Consider the following 18,451-nt stretch of genomic DNA (forward strand, 5'->3'; position numbering starts at 1 on the left):
TTTTGTTTTGATCCACTTGCCACTTTGACATGCCAAGTCAGTACATAGAACTTTACTTTGGAATTCATTGAACACCTCTCGCATAGCCCTCCTCACACTACATTTCGCTTGTTGTAATTTTTGTTTGTCTGCAAGGCTTTGGCTATGTTTATGTTTGCTGTGAAGTCCCCTTTGCTTCTGTAGCAGTTTCCTAACTCAGTTGTTGCACCACAGTGGCTCTTTTCCATCTCTTACAATCTTGCTTGGCACATACTCACCTAATGCATATTGTATGATGGTTCTGAACTTTGTCCACTGATCCTCAACACTATCTGTACTTGAGATAAAACTCTTGTGTTGAGCTGTCAAGTACTCTGAAATCTGCTTTTTGTCACTTTTGCTAGACAGAAAAATCTTGCTACCTTTTTTAATATTTCTATTTATGGCTGAAATCACCGATGCTATAACCGCTTTATGATCGCTGATTCCCTGATCAGCGTTAACTGTTTCAAATAGTTCGGGTCTGTTTGTCACCAGGAGGTCTAATATGTTATCGCCAAGAGTTGGTTCTCTGTTTAACTGCTCAAGGTAGTTTTCAGATAATGCACTTAAAAAAAATTCACTGGATTCTTTGTCCTGCCACCCATTATAACGTTTGAGTCTCCCAGTCTATATCTGGTAAATTAAAATCTCCACCCAAAACTATAACATGGTCAGGAAATCTACTCAAAATATTTTCCACATTTTCCTTCAGGTGCTCTGCCACAACAGCTGCTGAGACAGGGGTCTGTAGAGACATCCAATTACCATGCTTGAACCTGCTTTAACCGTGACCTTCACCCAAATTATTTCACATTTCGGATCTCCGTCAATTTCCTTCGATACTATTGCACTTTTTATCACTATAAACACGCCTCCCCCTTCACTGTCCAGCCTTTCTCTGCAGTATACATTCCAATCTGAGTTTAGAATTTCATTACTGTTTACATCTGGTTTCAGCCAACTTTCCGTCCCTAGTACTACGTGGGCATTATAACCGTTTATTAATGAAAGCAGTTCTGGAACTCTTCTATAGATGCTCCTGCAGTTTATTATTACCACATTAATATTGTCATTCCCCGTTGCATTTTGCCTACTGCTATCTTGTAGCGTCTCAGGAGTCATCTTGTCGGGCCTAGGGAGGGAATTCTCTAACATAAAAAACCCACATGTGCGCTCCACGAGTACTCTGCTACTCTTGTAACCACTTCCTGCATGTGGTGCACACCTGACCTATTCAGCGGGGCCCTACATTTCTGCACCCGATAGCAGAGGGCGAGAAATTTATGCCCCAGATCTCCGCAGAATCATCTGAGCCTCTGATTTAAGCCTTCCACTCGGCTCCAAACCAGAGGACCGCGATCAGTTCTGGGAACGACCCTACAAATAGTTAGCTCAGATTCCACCCCATGAGCAAGGCTCTTCACCTTCACCAACTCCACCAACCCCCCATATGAACTGAAGATGACCTCTGAACCCAGATGGCAGGAGTCATTGGTACCAACATGAGCAACAATTTGCAGTCATGTGCACCCAGTACTCTGTATCACCACCAGCAAGGCCTCCTCCACATCTCAGATGAGACCCCCCGGCAAGCAGACAGAGTGAACACTGGCCTTCTTCCCCGACCTTTCTGCTGTTTCCCACAGGGGCTCCATCACCCGCCTAACATTGGAGCTCCCAATCACTAATAAATCCCTCCCTCCGTGTGCCTGCTTGGACCTTGCTGAAGGAGCGGCCACATGTCCACTCACAGGCAGAGTGGGCAATGCCACACAGCCAGCCTCCATACTGACCCTCCATCTCATGTGACACGAACGCCGTTGAACCCACCACTCCCTTTGGGGAGAGGGTGCCCCAACTGTGCCTGGTACTTGCAAAGATGTCTCAACAGCAGGGACCATGGGTGAAGCATGTAACATCTAGGGTGTACCATGTGACACACTAGACTCCCCACTGCCGCTACACTCGGAGGCAGCAGCCTGAAGACAGCTGACCGCGGCCTTCAGCACGTTCAGCTGTTCACGAACAGTGGCCAGCTCCTCCTGCGTCTGTACACAGCAGTCACACATCCTGTCCATCCGAAGAAATCAACAATTTACTATAGAGAGTTAAGTAATCAATTTTAACTAGACTGCTAATTCACTTAAGGCGGCTGATAGCTGACTAAACTGTGGTTACTAGACACTTCTTGTTGGAAACAGTGAAAATAAGCACTAACTGTTCTGGATTGTATTCAAAACAAACATGAAATCTATGGAACATTATTGCTAGTACTCAAAAATTAAAGCTTCCTAAAACAAAAACGCATGGAAATAGAAGTGACAGGTAAGAAAAACACAGTTAATATTTAAATTTGCATAGCTTGCTGCACAGGAGATGTGAAGCAGATGGCAGTTATGATGAAAGTGGCAGTGCTGGCACTACAGCTGATTAAAGGGACTCTCTCTGACTGTATTCAAAACAAACATGAAATCTATGGAACACTATTACTAGTACTCGAAAACAAAAGCTTCCTAAAAGCAAAAACACACGGAAAAAGAAGTGACAGGTAAGAAAAACACAGTTAATACTTAAATTTACGTAGCTTGCTGCACAGGAGATGTGAAGCAGATGGCAGTTATGATGACACTCAGCTGAGGGATGTCTTCTCCAAGATCCCCCTCTTGCCTAATGTGGTGTTCCGTCACCCCCTCCCTACTAAACATCCTAGTCAATCTCATGCAACTCCCATTCCCAACCCCTCACCAAAGGGGTCATATAGGCCTACCTGTAGAAGATTCAGTTGGAAGACCTGCCCAATCCACACACCCAGTACTTCCTACACCAGTCCTGCCATAGGCTTATCCTACTCCATCAGAATAAATGACCACAGCTGACCTGTGACCAAGAACAAAGCTCTTGTGGTACAAAATGCAACTGAGCTCAAAATGCTCAATTTCAGTAGATCCTTACAAATTGGGCCATGTGGATCCTTCTCTCTACCACCACCTTTTCTGGTGCAAATATCTCCTTCATTCCCATAATCATCTGACCTCCATCTCTGTTGACCCACTGTCTCCACACCCTCCACCCAACAGTCTTCCCTTCCTTTGTCCTATCACCCTCTACCCTCTGCCCAGCAATTCTGTTTCAGAACTTTATAAATTAATTTCCTTTTTTGTCCCTGTCATTTCTGTCCTTTATTTAATCATACTAATCCAGTTTTAGGTCAGTGTTGCATTTTTAACTCAATATATATTCTACTACTGATGTCTGTGGTTATGGTAGGTGTGCATCTGGCAGTTCCTGGATAAAGCAAAGCATTACGAGTCATTAATATTACTTATTGTAGTTTCAGTTGCTACCATGTTACATTGATTTTGATCAATATAATTACATTAAACACGGGTTAGTACATCTTGTAGCAAGGAGTTAAAAATTGACTTTGGACTAAGGTATAGAGAGTGGCATATTTTTTTACTTGTAGTATAAATTTTTCTCTATTTAAAAAGTAGGGAAGTTAAAGTTTGTTAATAGTCTGTTCTTATATCATACTGTAAGTATAAGACTAACAGAAAAAATAGTCAAATGTTATGATAGCTACATACCTCCATTGTTTCCACAATCCCCTTAGTTATCTTTAAAATCATTTCCATATTGTTATATGTTTCAAACATAGCTCTTTTGTCTTCCTGGAGGTCTTTATTATAGGTTGAAGGCAGACCTTTGAGGACCATCATAAAACCAGAAAACTGAAATGGTATCAGACCAGCAACGAATATGCAGTTATAACATATAAGATGTATCACCAATGTGTATATACATGTTGTATTTTCTTTCATAAGTATATTTCTTATGTAATGCTGTGTAAGTTGCATAACTGTATTACTCATAGCCTGCTTTGTTAATTTCAGAGTTACATATTTGTCTGAAGACAGTCTTTCAACAACTGAAACCAGTTACCATAATTTGCAACACAATTTTCAGTATGTGTAGACTCCAGCATAAACTTGTTCTGTACTTCTTGGTTGTGTGTTAATTCAAGAGGGACTGCAAATTTTTGGGTTGGGAGCAGTATTTGTAACCTGGCATAGAGATATTTTAGAAACTACATCTTTGTTTGTAAAACTATTAGGTTGAAATTTACTGGAGTTGTATGTGCAAGCAATAACTTGGTTTACATAATAAGTCGTTAGTAAATTGGAAAAGGTTACAGAACTATTTTGCATCTCTACACTGGGTATTAACTATTTATGAGTGCAACTGCCATATATAAAATTATATTGAATCATGCAAATTCTTAATTAGTGACTTAATTTCTTAATGAAGTGTGCCATTGAATTGAGACAACAAAAGTATAGTGGCAAATTTGGGAATTAAGTTGGTGTAACAGTGCAGAAGGCAGCAACTATTTTGCATACTTCATTTTGGTACTTCAGTACTGATTATTTGCTGACTTGATCAGTTTCAGGAAAATTAAAACATGTTTCTGTAAAGTCTGAAGCCTTAGCGCTCTAATGGTAGGTGTCTATATGTTCAAAGCTACTGTATAGCTCAGTCAGAATCTATCATCACACACTGTTATGAGAGGTTCAATTATTCACTGCTTTTATTTAATAATGTTTTGATAAAACTAAACATATTGCTGTAATCAGCATCGTGAAAATTATCCTCTGAATAATCAATTTGCATGGAACCTGGTCAGAAAAATATTTTTATAGACTAAGAGCAGATGCAGATATTCAAGCTTCCTGTTTTAAAGTGGTGTTCAGTTTTATTGACAGGTTATTTAGGCTACATAATTAATACAGTTGTGGTGAACAAAATATGTTTATTTCTGCTTTTGTAAAGTGGGAAATCTGGGTTCAAGTCCTGATCTTGTGCAAATTTTCACCTTTTCCTATTGATATATTTCAGTGCTCAAATGCTGCTAATGTTATTAAAATATTTCAATGAGAAGTTAGTACTGTTTGTATGGTTTCATGGTAATAACACTTAGGAAAAGTTTTTTCATAGTAAAACAGAGACAAAAAGACCATTACACTTGGTCTGTATCCGTCTGAATGCAAATCACATGCAGATGTTTTATTCCATCTATCTTCACAATGCATACTGTGGGAAATCCATAGAAAATAAGCTATTTCATGTTTCACAAGCTCTTTTGTGCTGACACATAAATTTATCATGCCATATGAATAAGGACTATGTCAGTTTCATCTCAAAGATTATACCATAGAGTGAGAAGTAAAGCCATTTGTTGAAGGAAATAGAATTGTCATATGGCGAGGATAAGACAAAAGAAAGCGTACAATAAATAGAATCAAAGTAGGAACCTAAGTAGGAAGGAAAAAGAAATAAATATTGAACAGTCATTAAGAAATCGTAGCGTAATAGTGCATAATACTCGTATTTTAATATACTTAACAGTTTTGCCATAAACGTTCACATTTTATGATAATACATAATTCGCATTTATGTTACAAAATGATAAGTAGCGCTAGTGGTTCCACAATATTAAAAATTGATTAAAAATGTAATTACACCAAAGTTAAAAGTGGTTTTTATTAATTGTAACTGTCAGTAACAAGACTGTCAATATGCATTTATCCACTAAAAGGCACAATTTCTTCACTGCAAGCATTTACTTTCAACAAATGGCAAGGACTCTATATAACAAATTTTAATACCACATTACTTTACTCACATGTCCAAAAATGCATCCAGATTTCCCTCTAATGAGTTCAAGGCTATCTGGATTCTTCTTCTGTGGCATTAGACTGCTCCCTGTTGCATAGGCATCACTTAATTTTACAAATGCAAATTCTTCACTGCTGTATATTATGAGATCTTCAGCTAGACGACTTAGATGAATGGCTGTTAATGTTGACCAGAATAAGAATTCAGCTGTTTGAAAAGAAAAATAAGAGAAATATATTAATCCCAGATCACTATTGTTTCTTCATATCCTCTTTTATTAAATGAGAAACTTTCTTGGTTCAAAGACCTGTCATTTGCATCCTTTTTTGTATTTGTATCTGTTGCAACTTTTATGCAGAATCTTTTATCCATATTTCAAATATGTTATTACATACAATTGATTACTCAAAATCACTAGTGCTCTTGTAGTCAGCAGATGGAACATATACAGTGGGCTGAATGAGAACTGTGACCTACCAGACAGCTCATATTTTTAAAACAAATAAAATTTAATTTTACATTGAGGAATCCCCATATATCTACAACAAAAAGACACTAAAATAATTTCTACCTTAAAATCTTAAAGCAAGGCCAAATAAAATGTTAAAGGGCTGAAATTCAGAGGGAGAGGGAACCATACAAGCCACAAAATTTTATGAAAATCATTATAACTGCTATGTTATTAAGAAAAATGAGATTATTGTGTGACAGGAGGAAGATGAATAGATGCAGTGCAAGTTACCATTTTTATGAACAGTATTACAACAGCTATGTTATTGGGAAAAATGAGATTATTCTACTAGAGGAGCAAGATAAGTAGAAGTAGGTTCATTGAACAGAAAGCTGATGGAATTGACAAAAATATGTCACTGTTACCTTTATGAAGTTATGCAGTGTTTACTCATAAAAAATGTATTCATATTCTGTGTGATACCTATTGATAACAATATTATTCATGGTTGTATACGTATCTGTTGCTGGTGCAACATTTCAGGCCTTTCATCAGGAAACAACTGTTGAAAGTGAATAGGTATTTGTTAATAAATAATTTAGATGAAATGGTTATGAAAAGGATAGATTGCTACTCCCTATAAAGATGACAGCTATGTGTTCACTTTAGACAGCCAAAGATAGTGGTCGTGTGTGACTAAATTGTGCCAGCTTGTGTCAATATGTGTGTGTTTTCCTTTCTTTTATGAACAATCCTGTGGCCAAAAGATAAGTGTGTAACCGTCTTTTTGTTATGCCTATCTGCAACCCAATGTGTCATGTTTATAGTGAGTAGAATCTATCCTTTTCATAATTGTTGATATTCCAACCTGGACTTTCCATAGTTTAATCTAAACTAAAAGTTTTCTGACCATCCCAGACATATTTCACAACAACTGCAACCATGTGGGTTGTCTGTTGTAACCTCATTAGCTGTCAAAGCCCTCTTCCTTGTTAAAATTTGGGTCTAAGATCTCTTGTTGCCCATTATGGTTAAATGACCAACAAGTTTGCAAACTACATTCCCAGTTACAAAAAAATATGTGCTATCACACTGTCATGGCTGAAAGCAAGGGGAAACTACAGCCGTATTTTTTCCCGAGAGCATGCAGCTATACTGTATGGTTAAATGATGATGGCGTCCTCTTGGGCAAAATATTGCAGAGATAAAATAGTCCCCCTTTTGGATCTCTGGGTGGGGACTACTCAAGAGGATGTCGTTATCAGGAGAAAGAAAACTGGCGTTCTATGGATCGGAGCGTGGAATGTCAGATCCCTTAATCGGGCAGGTTAGAAAATTTAAAAAGGGAAATGGATAGGTTAAAGTTAGATATACTGGGAATTAGTGAAGTTCGGTGGCAGGAGGAACAAGACTTTTGATCAGGTGAATACAGGGTTATAAATACAAAATCAAATAGGGGTAGTCCAGGAGTTGGTTTAATACAAGGTGCATTCAAGTTCTAAGGCCTCCGATTTTTTTTCTATGGACTGGAAAGAGATAGAAACATGTGCATTGTTTTAAAATGAGGCCACATTCATTGTCAATATGTCCCAGAGATGGCAGCACCATACAGCAGATGGAATTTTACTGCCAGCGGCGAGAATGAGAACTGTTTTAAATACTTAAAATGGCGACGTTTTCCTTACTTCAACAGCGTGCAATCATTCGTTTTCTGAATTTGCATGGTGTGAAACCAATTGAAATTCATCGACAGTTGAAGGAGACATGTGGTGATGGAGTTATGGATGTGTCAAAAGTGCGTTCGTGGGTGCAACAGTTTAATGAAGGCAGAACATCATGTGACAACAAACCAAAACAACCTCGGGCTCGCACAAGCCGGTCTGACGACATGATTGAGAAAGTGGAGAGAATTGTTTTGGGGGATCGCCAAATGACTGTTGAACAGATCGCCTCCAGAGTTGGCATTTCTGTGGGTTCTGTGCACACAATCCTGCATGATGACCTGAAAATGCGAAAAGTGTCATCCAGGTCGGTGCCACGAATGCTGACGGAAGACCACATGGCTGCCCGTGTGGCATGTTGCCAAGCAATGTTGACGCGCAATGACAGCATGAATGGGACTTTCTTTTCATTGGTTGTGACAATGGATGAGACATGGATGCCATTTTTCAATCCAGAAACAAAGTGCCAGTCAGCTCAATGGAAGCACACAGATTCACTGCCACCAAAAAAATTTCGGGTAACCGCCAGTGCTGAAAACATGATGGTGTCCATGTTCTGGGACAGCGAGGGCGTAATCCTTACCCATTGTGTTCCAAAGGGCACTACGGTAACAGGTGCATCCTACGAAAATGTTTTGAAGAACAAATTCCTTCCTGCACTGCAACAAAAACGTCCGGGAAGGGCTGCCCGTGTGCTGTTTCACCAAGACAATGAATGCACCCGCACATTGAGCTAATGTTACACAACAGTTTCTTCATGATAACAACTTTGAAGTGATTCCTCATGCTCCCTACTCACCTGACCTGGCTCCTAGTGACTTTTGGCTTTTTCCAACAATGAAAGACACTCTCCGTGGCCGCACATTCACCAGCCGTGCTGCTATTGCCTCAGCGATTTTCCAGTGGTCAAAACAGACTCCTAAAGAAGCCTTCGCCACTGCCATGGAATCATGGCATCAGCGTTGTGAAAAATATGTACGTCTGCAGGGCGATTACGTCGAGAAGTAACACCAGTTTCATCAATTTTGGGTGAATAGTTAATTAGAAAGAAAATCGGAGGCCTTAGAACTTGAACTCGTAATGAATAGGAAAATAGGAGTGCGGGTAAGCTACTACAAACAGCATAGTGAACACATTATTGTGGCCAAGATAGACATGAAGCCCATGCCTACTACAGTAGTACAAGTTTATATGCCAACTAGACCTGCAGATGATGAAGAAATTGATGAAATGTATGATGGCATCAGCGTTGTGAAAAATATGTACGTCTGCAGGGCGATTACGTCGAGAAGTAACACCAGTTTCATCAATTTTGGGTGAGTAGTTAATTAGAAAGAAAATCGGAGGCCTTAGAACTTGAACTCGTAATGAATAGGAAAATAGGAGTGCGGGTAAGCTACTACAAACAGCATAGTGAACACATTATTGTGGCCAAGATAGACATGAAGCCCATGCCTACTACAGTAGTACAAGTTTATATGCCAACTAGACCTGCGGATGATGAAGAAATTGATGAAATGTATGATGAGATAAAAGAAATTCTTCGGGTAGTTAAGGGAGACGAAAATTTAATAGTCATGGGTGACTGGAATTCGAGAGTAGGAAAAGGGAGAGAAGGAAACATAGTAGGTGAATATGGATTGGCGGGGTAAGAAATGAAAGAGGAAGCAGTCTGGTAGAATTTTGCACAGAGCATAACTTAATCATAGCTAACACCTGATTCTAGAATCATAAAAGAAGGTTGTATACATGGAAGAAGCCTGGAGATACTGACAAGTTTCAGATAGATTATATAATGGTAAGACAGAGATTTAGGAACCAGGTTTCAAATTGTAAGACATTTCCAGGGGCAGATGTGGACTCTGACCACAATCTATTGGTTATGGACTGTAGATTAAAACTGAAGAAACTGCAAAAATGTGGAAATTTAAGGAGATGGGACCTGGATAAACTGACTAAACCAGAGGTTGTACAGAGTTTCAGAGAGAGCATAAGGGAACAATTGACAGGAATGGGGGAAAGAAATACAGCAGAAGAAGAATGGGTAGCTCTGAGGGATAAAGTAGTGAGGGCACCAGAGGATCAAGTAGGTAAAAAGACAAGGGCTAGTAGAAATCCTTGGGTACCAGAAGAAATGTTGAATTTAATTGATGAAAGGAGAAAATATAAAAATGCAGTAAATGAAGCAGGCAAAAAGGAATACAAACGTCTGAAAAATCAGATCAACAGGAAGTGCAAAATTGCTAAGCAGGGATGGCTAGAGGACAAATGTAAGGATGTAGAGGCTTATCTCACTAGGAGTAAGATAGATACTGCCTACAGGAAAATTAAAAAGACCTTTGGAGAAAAGAGAGCCACTTGTATGAATAACAAGAGCTCAGATGGAAACCCAGTTCTAAGCAAAGAAGGGAAAGCAGAAAGGTGGAAGGAGTATATAGAGGGTCTATACAAGGGCGATGTACTTGGGGACAATATTATGGAAATGGAAGAGGATGTAGATGAAAATGAAATGGGGGATATGATACTGTGTGAAGAGTTTGACAGAGCACTGAAAGACCTGACTCGAAACAAGGCCCCAGGAGTAGACAACATTCCATTAGAACTACTGACGGCCTTGGGAGAGCTAGTCCTGACAAAACTCTACCATCTGGTGAGTGAGATGTATGAGACAGGCGAAATACCCTCAGACTTCAAGAAGAATATCATAATTCCAATCCCAAAGAAAGCAGGTGTTGACAGATGTGAAAATTACTGAACTATCAGTTTAATTAGTCATAGCTGCAAAATACTAACATGAATTCTTTACAGAGAAATGGAAAAACTGGTAGAAGCCGACCTCGGGGAAGATCAGTTTGGATTCCATAGAAATGTTGTAACACATGAGGCAATACTGACCCTACGACTTATCTTAGAAGAAATATTAAGGAAAGGCAAACCTACATTTCCAGCATCTGTAGGCTTAGAGAAAGCTTTTCACAATGTTGACTGGAATGCTCTCTTTCAAATTCTAAAGGTGCCAGGGGTAGTATACAGGGAGCGAAAGGCTATTTACAATTTGTACAGAAACCAGATGGCAGTTATAAGATTCGAGGGGCATGAAAGGGAAGCAGCGGTTGGAAAGGGAGTGAGACAGGGTTGTAGCCTCTACCTGATGTTATTCAGTCTGTATATTGAGCAAGCAGTAAAGGAAACAAAAGAAAAATTCGGAGTAGGCATTAAAATCCATGGAGGAGAAATAAAAACCTTGAGGTTTGCCGATGGCATGGTAATTCTGTCAGAGGCAACAAAGGACTAGGAAGAGCAGTTGAACGGAATGGACAGTGTCTTGAAAGGAGGATACAAGATGAACATCAACAGAAGCAAAACGAGGATAATGGAATGTAGTCTAATTAAGTTGGGTGATGCTGACGGAATTAGATTAGGAAATGAGACACTTAAAGTAGTAAAGGAGTTTTGCTATTTGGGGAGCAAAATAATTGATGATGGTTGAAGTAGAGAGGATATAAAATGTAGACTGGCAATGGCAAGGAAAGCGTTTCTGAAGAAGAGTAATTTGTTAACATCGAGTATTGATTTAAGTGTCAGGAAGTCGTTTCTGAAAGTATTTGTATGGAGTGTAGCCATGTATGGAAGTGAAACATGGATGATAAATAGTTTGGACAAGAAGAGAATAGAAGCTCTTGAAATGTGGTGCTACAGAAGAATGCTGAAGATTAGATGGGTAGATTACATAACTAATGAGGAGGTATTCAATAGAATTGGGGAGAAGAGGAGTTTGTGGCACAACTTGACAAGAAGAAGGGACCAGTTGGTAGGACGTGTTCTGAGGCATCAAGGGATCGCCAATTTAGTATTGGAGGGCAGCGTGGAGGGTAAAAATCATAGAGGGAGACCAAGAGATGTATACACTGAGCAGATTTAGAAAGATATAGGTTGCAGTAGGTACTGGGAGATGAAGAAGCTTGCACAGGATAGAGTAGCATGGAGAGCTGCATCACACCAGTCTCAGGTCTGAAGGCCACAACAACAACAGTGGATGACCTCACACTTTTTGTTATTTAGGGTCAACTGCCACTTTTCACACCATTCAGATATCTTTTCTAAATTGTTTTGCAGTTTGTTTTGATCTTCTGAAGACTTCATTAGTCAATAGATGAGTGTGTCATCTGCAGACAATCAAAGATGGCTGTCGAGATTGTCTCCCAAATCGTTTATATAGATAAGGAACAGCAAAGGGCCTATAACACTACCTTGGGGAATGCCAGAAATCACTTCTGTTTTACTCGATGACTTTCCGTCAATTACTACTAACTGTGACATCTCTGACAGGAAATTCACAAATCCAGTCACATAACTGAGATGACTATTAGATAAAGTAATCTTACACCTTAATAAAATAAATAAATAAATAAAGATAATCACACATCCTATAGATACTTTATATAACCTATTTTTTTCTGTCAAATTTAGTCCATATGGGTATCTGTTGATGATAAAAAAAGTTTTTTTACTTTAATTGTGATTTGCTGAACTACAACATAGAATACAAAAATAATGTCAAAAACGCAAGTGTCTCCTTGACTATGTTGCAGAATTAGGATTCTGCATTATATTTCAAATCTCTTAAACAGGTTCCCATCAGATACAAAAAGGAAAACAGGAAAATTGAAAAACTAGTTTATTAGGCATGCATTCTACAGATTACCTAATTGTAGTGATTGAAGCACTGAAGGTTTCTCATAACTGTCTAACAAATAAAATCATTCATTATAAACAAGTATCTTTGTTGCAGCATGTAGATAAGTCTCTATTTTTTAAATATGAAAATGCCTGTATGAATACTAAGTAAGTATCATTAAGAGAAAAACTAAAATGCCTTTAATCTATTAACTTATGCAAATGCAGCCCAATGAAAAAATCTCTTTTGATGGTTTTTGTTATAACTAAATCATGCAGCAGACAGATTTAGCAGAAATGTTGATGAAAGGTACTAAAATGGCAAACCAGGTGGGCAGGAGGCCTGCACCACAAGTCTAATGACTCAGAAGATAGCTGGATGATTGTCAGATAAAATTTTGAATCCTGTTGCAGTTCCATATTTTTATAAAAATCCACAGCATGGCGTGGAAACACAAATATACTGCTATTTAGTACAACTGATAAAACACCTGATGTCAAAGAATCAATTCTCATGTTAGTCTGGTTATGTTAAATTTAGCCTGTACATGAACTAGTAATATATAGCAGTATAGTTATTTTTATTATCAGTGCAGTTTATATATTTGATTCATAATAGCTGCTCTTCTTTGTTAATGTAGGTTTTAACTCTGCCCATATCCTTAATGGTTTTTGCTTGGTGTTACAGTTTACAGAGTAGAATAATTGACTCTCAGGTAGCAGATTCTGACAGATTATTGAAAAACAATCAGTTGTGAAATTTTTTTGTACTCGTTTCTTCACTTATATCCCCATGACATGCCAAAATAATTAGTGAAAACTTGAGGTAAGTCTACAAGCTGTACAGTTGAGTAGACCAAAGTTAATAATTTATTAGTACAGATGGAAAGAACTGTGTCTTTGTTTAAAAAAATGATGCAACTGATCATTAGTTAAATGTAAGTTTTTTGGAATACAGAAACCAAAATAAAAGATTACCATCTATCTACTTATAAATGTGTGTAGAAGAAAGCCTAAAAAGAAAGTTGTGGCTCACATAATTTAAAACTGTGAAAGAGAATCCAGACATTCAGAGTGTGAGATGTAAACACAATGAAAGGTCAGAACAGCTATTTTCAGAATAATGTGAATGTTACAAAGAAAAAAAGACAAGAAATGTTTGGACACTGATGCATTATGTACCGGTAATGCTTATTCATCCTTTTTTTTCAGGTCTTTCTCATTTCCCTGGTAGGATATCAAGCACAGTGTTTATAACATGCTTTACTGACAACTTGAAAGAAAAAGAATTACTTACCAACGAAATCACGATCTGAAACAGCATGCATGCTGTTCTGCGATATTTTCTTAAATCCCAAATTCTTGGCTAATTTTTTGCGATCTATTTCAAAAGGATTTCCTGCTAGGGCACCACTACCCAAGGGCATTACACTTGTGCTTTCAAATAACTGACATAATCTATCATAATCTGATATCAGACTCCAGGTGTGGCTATTATAAGAAAGGAAAAATACTGTATTACTACAAATTATAAGCAGCTCATTTTAGGAACAAATATTACTTACTATTGTCTGCAACACAAATTTCCACTTATTAATTTTATTTAACATTCACGAAGTGCGTAAATTCTTATGTTAATTGTTCATGTTGTATGGAATTTTATGATTCATTTTGAGTTTAACCTGTTTTCAAAGTGTCAGAAAATGCTTACAAGACATATTACTTTAAAAACACAAGGTCTGTTTATTCTTCTTTGAATGAACTAATGAAACTAATAACTTCTCTAGATGTCATAAATAATAGCATTACAGAGAATATACTTTTTTACAGTATTTTCATACAATAATCATACATCTAAAACAGAAGAGTTAAATTCCTACAGTCTTGCATAATCTTGTGCATAAGGCAAGTAGTGACCAATATTGCACTGAAGAGCTGTTCAACTTGCTACTTAAAATTCCTTGAATACGTACACATGGTTTGATTTAAAATTTAGGATTTTGGAAAGTTTCAAAACTTGTTATACAGTCTTAAATCTTTAATGTAGGTGTATTGATTTGATCCACTGAGTTTTTGGTTCCTACTGTTAATGTGCAAAATTTTAATTAATTTACTCCATACATACTAAGTATTTGTTCTGCACAAGATACACTATATATAACATGAAGCATAAGACTCATTGCCTTCTCCATAGCAGTTATATTGAATTTAGATACGTCTGGTGCCCAAATCCATAACGTAATGTCATAGTTCAGAGGTATATAAATTGTCCAGCATTCAACAGAGCTGATGCTTGACTAAGAACAATGCTGAACGTCTGTCCAGCAAGTAATTCTAATACATAGTACTGAGGCAATAGTGCTCCTCACTGAAGATAACAGGCAGATACTATGGTTTTGTTAGGTGTGAGCATAAAAATCAACAGGTAAAGCAGGGGAACAATGTAACAAATGACTTGTAAATGCTAAATATTTTCTTTATTGGGATGTTAACAGGCATAGTTAATTGCATAATGCATTTACAAAGGTAAGTTGCCATAAATGTGTCTATGAACAAAAACTCTCAATCTAGTCAGTCCAGTAAACCCAATCACTCACAAAGGAGTTGGGAGTACACACAAGGGGTGCCCACCATCTATATATGGGGAATCAGTTTATAGAGTCTTTAAGGACAAAATGGCAAATGATGCCAATTTAACACACTGATCAAGGAAATATAAAAATAAAAATAAATGATCTGTAAGTGTATCTAATCCATTGTAGTGATCAAAGAAGAATACAACTGCACATGAATGAACTTGAGGTACTGCACATGAAACTAATCTATCACAGTTGGAGATTTCAGTCAGTAACACCTGCACATGTGGGGCTGCAATGGTTTGCAAACCTTGCCACACTTTCTATAATGTAATGAATGCTGAAAAGCAGATACTCCATGTTCAGAACATGAGACTGCAAGATAGGTGCGGTATATTTTTTCCCTGAAGTATGGTACCAATTTTGCCTACTAGATCTCCATAGGTGTCATGGGAGCCTGCAATGCTGTTTGCTTTATAGACACAAAAAAAGCAACTCCACATTGATGTCTTCATGGGTCATGCAAGTATCTGGTAGTGTTACAGCAACCCATTAAGCTCTGGCAGTGAAATACAGCTCAGCATCAGTGTGGTACATGCTGTGAATTGGGGCTGCTTCCTGCAGCATTCTTTAGTGAAACACCCACCATAGTGGTCAAAGAAGTGTGTGGCAGAGAAAACTCTTGTCCTTGGATACATACAGTTCATGATGAGGTTTTTTGCCAGGCAAAGCATCATCTGCTACAGCACAAGATCACCTGCTAGAGCAGACAGGTGGCAGGCAAGAATGCATAGTCGTGCATCATCACAAAGTTCCCCCCTGCAAGAATGAGAGCTCAAGTTTGAGGATGCAGTGCTGCTTCTGGTGTTGATTGGTGGCCTTCTGGAGCAGCAGTACAGTGCTGGTGGGGCCGGGGCCACTGCTGATGGTAGAGGCAGTGAGTGGTGTGTTATGCAGCGGTCTCTGCTAAGGTTGGGGAGGGGTGGGTGGGGAGGAGGGGGACAGCAGTGCACTGTGGCTGGCAGGTGAAGTCGAGCATGCTGCAGTGTGGGGGTGGGGCCTGCAATAGGATGTGGTGGGGTGCTGATGCTTGGACAGGTCACACACAGCAGGCAGTGTACTATGTGCCTCAAAGAGGTGTCATAAAGCACAGTGTCCTGTGACAGCACTATAAACACCAGTTGCTGCTGCTTCTTGCTCATTGACCAGGTCACATGTTGTGGTGACAGCATGTGCCAACTTCGTGGTTGTGAAAACAGATGCCTCAGTGTTGAACAGTGTTGACACCTTGTGATTCAGGCGAAGTACCAGATGATGAGCCCAGCATCAGGGGTGAGGCATTTGTGTCTTGGGTGGCTCCGCTGGGGTAGGCAGTGGTGTGGATGGCAGGGCAGCCTTTGTTCTTGAGTCCCAAGTGCTACACACTGGATCAGCAGCATCAGCTGGGGTACCATTTTTATCACTCCATGCCACATTAATTTCAACAACTGGTAGTGCACAAGGGCTGGAGAAGTTGAGTGTATGCATCAGCTTCAGTTGACTGATGGATACTGTGGTGGTGTCACCATGGACACATACAGATAAATGCCTTTTCTGCATGCTTAATCAGAAGGTGAGGGGTTGAATACTTTGTGTGGAGTGGTGCCTGGCTGGCACCCACCCCCCTCCCCTCCTCCACCCTGGAGTATGCACGTATGGAGGTCCTAAGCACAAAGGATTTGTGCTTGACATGGCAGTGTGGGAATACTGGTGCAGACATGCCATGCAGTTATGCAGCTGCTGTATGGCTGGCAGGGGCTGCCTGGGATGGTTAGTTGCTGTCCATACATGACTTTGGTGATGCATGCACCAAAGTTGGCTTTGTGGGCCAACTGTAGGAGATCTAGCAGCAGGACAGAAGAACAAATTATGAATTGACAGGTAAGTACAGCTTTTAGGGTTCTACGAATCTCTCAACCATGCTGTTGGTGGCAGGGTGGTAACTGGTCATAAAATGGATGAGCATACCAGAAGTATTGATTAGTGTTTTAAACAGGAAAGATGTGATTCACCAGGCAGTGGTCCATATTCACATGGCAAGGGCACCCTAAAATGCAAGGTGTCCAGGGAAGCCTTGGCCACTGTATCTGGAATTATGTCAGTCAGCAGTGCAGCTTCTGGCTACCAAGTGAATCTATTGATGATTGTGAGATGTACTGGTGGCTGTTTGATGATGGAAGGGGTCCTAAAATTTGAATACAGGCATGGGAAAAATGATAGGCCACCTGGAGGGGGGAGAATCAACAGGGGCTTGCACATGACACCTAACTTGGAGCACTTGCATGGAGTTGTGTGCAGGCCCAGTTGGTGCAGTCCAATTGGATACCAGGACAGACTAAATGCTCTGGCACAAGGACAGTAGAGGCATAGACACTGGAGTGGGACAGGCCATGGAGGTGTTCAAATGCCACCTTGCAGAAGTCATGGAGGAGGTGAGGGTCAGTGTGCTCTGCGGAGTTGCCTGGGAATTCAGTTTTTTGCATGAAAGTTGCATGGTATGTATAAGTCAGTACAGGGAATCGTGTTTGATATGAGGGTGAGGCTGGTGTTTGACTCACTGTGCAGTCTTAACAGCTTAGTATCTCTGGGTAGAGGCCAGGACAGTCTGACTGAGGGCAGTGATGAGGGGACAGGAGTGGCTGAGGCAGGCAGTGACAATATTCTCAATGCCTGTCATGTGCCATTTGTTGGTTGTGAACTGGGCTATGTGTTACTGCTGATGGAACTGCCTTTGGCAAGTCTCTGTGCCTTCCTCTTAATAAAAGACTGTCATAAGGGGGTGGCAGTCAGTGAAGAGCTTGAAGGGGCATCCTTTGACCTAGGGGTGAAAGTGCTTTACCGCTTCATACATGGCAAGGAGCTCACAGTCATAAGCTGCCAACCTCTTCTGCAGCATAGAGTGCTTCATGGAAAAGAATGCGTGCAGTTGCCAGGAACATTCAACACATTGTTGAAGGACAGCACCTAGGGCAGACTGGCTGGCATCAATAATGATTGTGAATGGGGTTGTTGGATGGGAGTGGGTTAGGAGGGGAACGTGCAAGAGGTCAAATTTCATTTATTCGAAACTCTGTCATTTGCATCCTCCATGGAATGGGCCTGCTACCTTTTTGTGTAGTTGCCCTGGAGTGTAGCAGTAGGTGGTGCATGCACACTTACAGCATTTTCAGGTGTTGCTGCAAAATTTGTTCCATCCCAAGGAACTTTTGGGGTTCTTAGACCTTCTCATCCATCAGTTGGGAGTCCACGGATGATATCCTAAGTCCAAGAAAGTCAATCTCGTGAACACT

General features: G+C 39.6%; 1 protein-coding gene across 1 annotated transcript in view; it reads right to left on the minus strand.

The window, feature by feature from the left end:
* LOC126189214 (argininosuccinate lyase) overlaps positions 1-18,451 on the minus strand; it is a 63,842-nt gene that overhangs the window by 4,521 nt on the left and 40,870 nt on the right. Inside the window, exons 8-10 of the mRNA XM_049930924.1 lie at positions 13,844-14,037; positions 5,705-5,904; positions 3,609-3,752 (exon numbers count right to left, since the gene is read on the minus strand). Coding sequence (XP_049786881.1) covers positions 3,609-3,752; positions 5,705-5,904; positions 13,844-14,037 — 538 coding nt within the window. The remainder of the gene's footprint in view (positions 1-3,608; positions 3,753-5,704; positions 5,905-13,843; positions 14,038-18,451) is intronic.

This window comes from Schistocerca cancellata, chromosome 1, assembly GCF_023864275.1.
Source record: "Schistocerca cancellata isolate TAMUIC-IGC-003103 chromosome 1, iqSchCanc2.1, whole genome shotgun sequence".
Lineage (NCBI taxonomy): Eukaryota > Metazoa > Arthropoda > Insecta > Orthoptera > Acrididae > Schistocerca > Schistocerca cancellata.